Below are 6,000 nucleotides of genomic sequence, written 5' to 3'. Positions count from 1 at the left end.
CTCCGCTTATGGGAAAACCCTGGATGTGCATGCACTGATTTTTGGTGAGCTCATACATTTACAAAAGAATTTCAATATTTTGTACAGCTAAATAGTTTTGATATCGTTAGTCTTGACCGAACTTGTGCTAGCTTCAGTTTTCTATCACTGCAAGTACAGTATATGTACAGGTTTTAAACAATGAATATATGAATTAAACTGGGTTTGTATTACCTGTCTGCAATTTCATTTACTTAAAAAATACATTAATGATGTAGTTTGCCCATTTTTTATTCTTTGTTACGTGTAGTCATTTTGTGTGTAGTCACGTGTCAGGATGCATAAGCAGCTTGGAAGATGAATGATACACACAAATAAATATAACATTGATCCCTCGTTTTTCACGGTTAATGGGGACCAGAACCCGCTGCGATAAGTAAAAAAACGCGAAGTAACGCCCCCACACCCACAATTTTTTGTGTGTGTTTGTGTGTGTGTTCAATGTATTTATTCAGATTCAGCATTGGCTAGAGATGCACGTTTAATGAACAAAAACTAATTATTTAAATTAAAAAATGTATTATATATTTTAATAAATGGTTTTTAAGCACTTCAAATGTAATAATTATGTTTTAAACATGTTACTGTCCAACCGAATTATTTTCAAACAAGAATGAAGTAAAAAAAAAAAATGCAAGTCCCGATTAAATGCTTCATTGAATGAGTCAACTCAAATCCATTCATGCTGCTCACTTACACACAAAGAGTTGCCACAGTGACTGTTTAACAAGTTAAACGATGATTGACGCATGCGGAGCTTTGAAGTTTTGGTTTCCAGGCATCATCTGGCAAGATCAAACCTTAAAGTCTGTCAATCATCGTTAACTTTAATAAGCAACTCCAGTGCACTGCCTGACCAAGAAAAGGAGCAGGAGGGAGAGTGAGACTACCTGATCGGATGGGGACAGCTCATCTGTATTTTTTAATTGGAAAAAAAATCCGCGATGGACTGAGGGTTCCAAGTTTCAAGCGCAAAGTAGCAAGGGATCACTGTATTCATGTTGTGTACCTTTACTGTATGTTGTGAAGTTGTCAAGATGTGGTGTTATGTGCATTCATACTGTTGAAAGACTGTTATGTTGTATAATAGGGAATGTTGTTCTAGTCGTTTTATGTGCATAAAATCCTATACTATGTACCATAATTTCCGGACTATAAGGCACACTTGTCTATAAGCTGCCACCCACCAAATTTGACACGAAAACTGGCGTTTGTTCATAGATAAGCCGAACTGGACAATAAGCCCCAGCTGTCCTCACTGTATTATGGGATATTTACACCAAAAGATATTAACCGGTAACACTTTATTTGACACCGGCATCATAGGACTGTCATAAGACCAAATGAACCACCATGAAGCTTTGAACCAATTGGCTGCAAAGCTTTATTGCTTCAAGAAGCTTCATTTGGCCAGTCCCTTGGGGGAGACAATCAACCTCTGCTGCCACCTGCTGTCAACACTGTTGTCATCCAACATGCCTCCTAGCATGCATTGTCGTGCTACAAATGTAAATAACAATCAAACTTCATGTTATTTCTTCAGTTACTGTTCCAGTTGTTTCATTAATTGGTAGTTATGGTATTTGGTAACACTTTATATGACAGTTTTATGGCGCTACTGTCCAAGACCATAATTATGAAATGACACTGCCATGAGCATTAATGAATGCTTATGAAATGTGAAGGTGAATAAGAAGTAATGATGTGTTAATCAAAGCAGCAACTTATTTAAACCTTAACCCAGGTTTGAAACCCTAGCCCTGGTTTTAAACCCTACGTTGACAACTTAACTCTTGTTAGAAACACTACTTCGGACCCGAACCCAAGATTAAAACCCTAATCGAAACCCTAAACCTGGTTGTTGACTAGAGCAATATAATTTTGAGTATGGTAGTGTTAAATTGTATTTACTTACGTTTGTTTAACCTTATACAAAAAAACTACCCAAAACAAAATATTTATCAGTATTAAAAAAATAATTTATTTGTTCAACATAAAAACCATCACCAGTAAAAAGTACATTGACTTGCATAAAAACGTCAGCTGTAATCATCTGTTACGAGCCAAAATAGTTTAATTGAATAACAATAGGATTAATATAATCTTTATAATAATGTAAATCCCAAATACACGAACATTTTTAACTTACAAATTTGGCTAAAACACTTGGACCAAAGCGCCAAGAGTTTGCTATGGCCTTAGACTCCAAAACCTTGGACTGGTTAAAAAATAAGACATTGATTTTGCTGAAGAGTTGACCAGAATACAACAACCAATGCCTTGCTTTTGACCTGGGACCTAAAGACATCGAGTCAGTTGAATTCAATCAGAAACCCCAAGATCCTAGTCTAGCATTGGACTTTTCCCAAAAAAAACTAGGACCACAACATCTTGTTCTGGCTAGGAGTTAAGCTAAAACACCTGAAACCGAAGATAAATAGTAGATCTGGTTATAAACTTTCTCAGGAAGACATGCGTACGTTTGGGGTTTTTGGCCAAAGCATTAGGATCAAACACCAATGTCTGGATCAGGACTTCTTTAGAAGAATTCCTATAAGTTGAGACAGAAATGTAGACCTGACTTTTCCCCAAGAATTGTTAGCTTACAACAAACTACAGTGGATTCTGTTATCCAGAATCTGACTAAATCCTAAAAATAAGAGAAGCAGCATTTACAACTCATCAAATATGAGACAAACTATATCAAATGAGTGTCTAAAAGACCAAAGAATAACAAATCTAAATGTAGAGTCCGTCATCCATGAGGATGCTGGAATGATGGCGAGAACTTCCACGACTATGTTTCCGCTCTCTGTCACTTTCTCTCCTCTCCCGATCACTTATTGTCGTGTCTCTGTGACTTTCTCGCCTTTCCCGATCACTTCCTCTCCTCTCCCGATCGCCTCCTGTCTTGACTCTGTCACTATCTCTCCTATGATGCTCCGTGCTCCCTCGATGCTCCTCCACGTCCTCAAAATCTCTTTCAAACTTCTTTCGGGCGCTCTCGATTCGGCTCACTCGTTTGTCCTCGCCACGCACTTCTGCTTCCACCTCTCCCGTCGACCTCCTGTGGTAACTCTTCTGGCTGGCTATCTTATCATCTGAATAGTTCCTTCGGCTCGATTTGTGACTCCGATGCGAACCCCTCCAGTCGTCACTTCTTTCGTGAGAGTCCCTCATCATTGACCTCTCCCAATCTTGTTCTTCTCTACTTCCCGTTTCTGTCCTCGAGTCTTTTGCTCGAATCTTGTCTGTCAGGCTGCTTTTATTTTTGGCGTATCTATTGCTTCCTCTCTCATGATTGGCCCGCTCACCAATATTAGCTCTTCCATCAGGATTCCCAGTCGTCATTCTTTCTTCTTGGTGGCTTCTCTCATGTCCTGGCTTCCTTTTAGAATCCCCTGTATCTCTACGTAGTTCCGTCCCTTCACTTTCTCTGTCGCGTCGGTCATGTTCTGGCATCCTAAGGGAGTCTTGTGTTTTGGTAGGTGCTTCTTTCAATCTGTCTTCGGTAGTTTTCTCATATTCTGACTTCTTTCTGGATTCTACTGTTCTTTCATTTGGATCCTTCCCAACATTGTCCTTCTCTTTGGGTTTCTCCTTCTCTTTTTTAAGTGAAGATGTTTCCTCTTTTTCCTTTTTTCCCTTCCAGGCTGTGATCTGGTTCTCTGTTTCCTTGTCCAGTTTGTCTTTCTTCCTTGTCCCTTCCTTCTTCTCCTTGGATTCGCTTTCCTTTTCTGCATTTTTGCCATCCTCAATCCTCTTGTCTAATTTCTCTTCCATGAGGTCCAGCTCTTGCTCTAGCTCAGCCAGCTTCTTGGGATCAGACTCCAGGTCGTCATCCACTTCCACCTCCACTTCCTCGATCTCCTCATACTCTTCCACTTCAATGCCGTCCATGGTTTTCTGTAGTTGGGTCTTGACCTTGTTGAGCTCCAGAAGACCATCCTGCAGATCTTTGCACACGTCCCTTATCTTGGAGGCGAACTTGGTCTTGGCACCTTTGCGCAACTCGTGGGAGTCTTTGGCGAGGAAGAAGACATCGAGAGCAAGGAAGAGCGCCGACATGACACCTGTGGTGACACTTATGGCCTGGGCGGCTTTGGCTGCTCCAGCTCCCGCACCCAGAACTTGGACGGTGCTGATGAGCTTGTCAGTGTTTATCATGAGGGCTTTCCCTGCCCGGCCGCCTTCCTTTACCACGTGCTTGATGTTGTGATTCAGGGCCTTCTTCGCGGCACTCTGCGAGTATTTCTCAAAGTCCCATTCCTGTAGGGTATCTATACCCTCCTGCACAAAATCCATGCAGTCCCGGATATCTTTGATCCTCTCCTGATAGTCTTGGATCATCTTCTCCACTTTCTTGCGGTCCATGTTAGAATGGACAGTGTCAGTGATGTTGGCGGTGGCCGAGGTGATGCTTCCCGCTGTGGCCACGCCGATGCCCACCGCTGTGACAATGATGGAGGCGCCGAAGGTGAACGGTGCCAGGATGAGCCCCGTGATGGTGGTCAGGCTGCCGGCCACGCTCGCCACGCCACCACCCACGGCCGCTGATACAGTCTTCTTGTGGAACTGGTCAGCGGCATCGGCGATGGCCAGCAGCTCCAGGATACACTGTTGCAAGGACGCCCCCCGCTGGTTGAAGAGGTGCACAAACAGTCGTGCAGCCATGTAAACACGGTCGGCTGCCTCCTCCATTGCCCTGCAGATGCAAATATTACAGATGTTTGCTGGACACTTCATTAGATATGCATGCAATGCATTCAACAGATTCTCGATGACTTCTGTACATTTACAAATCTGTAAATCTGTATCTGTTGAGTCCTACAGTCATCCATCTAACACTCTATTAATGTACCACTTCAACCATCAATCTGTCCACCCATTCATCACCATCAGTCTTATCTTTTTATCAGTCCATCCATTAATCACATATCTATTTGGTGTTTAACTGTCCATCCGTCAGCCATGTATCACTTCACCCATCTTTTTTCCTACCCAATCATTTCAACAACCTTTTATTAATCTGTCAATCGAATAAAATATTTGTGTATCCACTTCTCATCTGTTTTTAGACCACCTGGAGAAAGGGCTTAAACATTTACTTCCTTAGGTCTTGTTCTTCTTGCGAAGGACACAAACAAAAATGGGTACTCCTTTCACAATTAAATTTGGTATATATATTGCAGCGATGCAAACGCATCGATTTTCAGAGCTGGTTTAATATTACAGCTGATAATTGCACTAATTAATTACAGACTTATTGTTGCCGGTAGGTCCCCCAGTTAGCCAGTAGAGGGCATGCTGATGAGACGTTTAGGGAGCAAGCTGAATGGTGGTTGTTCATTTTGAACTTGTTTGATCTACACCATCATGCTTAAAGCCATCCAACCATCCATCTAACACTTTCCTTTATGGAGGAGTCTATCATCCTACAAGCTATTGTCCATCATCATCTATTAACCATACATCTTATCTATCTCATTAGCCGCCTGTCACTCGTCATCAGCTTTACAATATAATTTAACCGTCCATGTAGTGTTCATACTCCCATTCATCTCTCCTACCATCCATCAAACACTCACCGCCTATCTGTATCTGCAATCAACATCCATCTATCATCAGCTATCACTCATCCATTCATCTTTCCTTCTTACAAGCAAGCATTTATTTATCAAGATGTCACAATCCATAACAAAGAAAATAAATAAAGCATGCGCGTACATTCCCTCCTCATCTTCTTGAAAATTGGCTGTCTCGTTCCATTCAGCCCAGCCTACAGAAACAGGACGTGAAGACCAACCACATCAGACATTTGCATGAGGAAACAAAAAAAAAATTAAAATGTCTAGACATTACACTCACCTTCGACATTATTCCACCATTCCAATAGGCCGTCATTTTCCTTCAAGGAAAAAAATACATGACACTCATCTTTGACCTTATGATTAAAGGTCA

At 41.5% G+C, this 6,000-nt stretch overlaps 1 protein-coding gene across 2 annotated transcripts in view; it reads right to left on the bottom strand.

The window, feature by feature from the left end:
* Positions 1-1,996: 1,996 nt before the first annotated feature.
* apold1a (apolipoprotein L domain containing 1a) overlaps positions 1,997-6,000 on the bottom strand; it is a 43,106-nt gene continuing 39,102 nt past the window's right edge. For both annotated transcript variants that reach the window (XM_057858180.1, XM_057858181.1), the window contains 3 exons: positions 5,908-5,947; positions 5,767-5,818; positions 1,997-4,744 (listed from right to left, as the gene is read on the bottom strand). In XM_057858180.1, the coding sequence (XP_057714163.1) occupies positions 2,779-4,744; positions 5,767-5,818; positions 5,908-5,947 (2,058 nt within the window). In that variant the 3' untranslated portion in view covers positions 1,997-2,778. The remainder of the gene's footprint in view (positions 4,745-5,766; positions 5,819-5,907; positions 5,948-6,000) is intronic.

The sequence above is a fragment of the Corythoichthys intestinalis genome, chromosome 14 (assembly GCF_030265065.1).
Source record: "Corythoichthys intestinalis isolate RoL2023-P3 chromosome 14, ASM3026506v1, whole genome shotgun sequence".
NCBI lineage: Eukaryota > Metazoa > Chordata > Actinopteri > Syngnathiformes > Syngnathidae > Corythoichthys > Corythoichthys intestinalis.
This window is presented reverse-complemented; position numbering and strand designations above follow the sequence as displayed.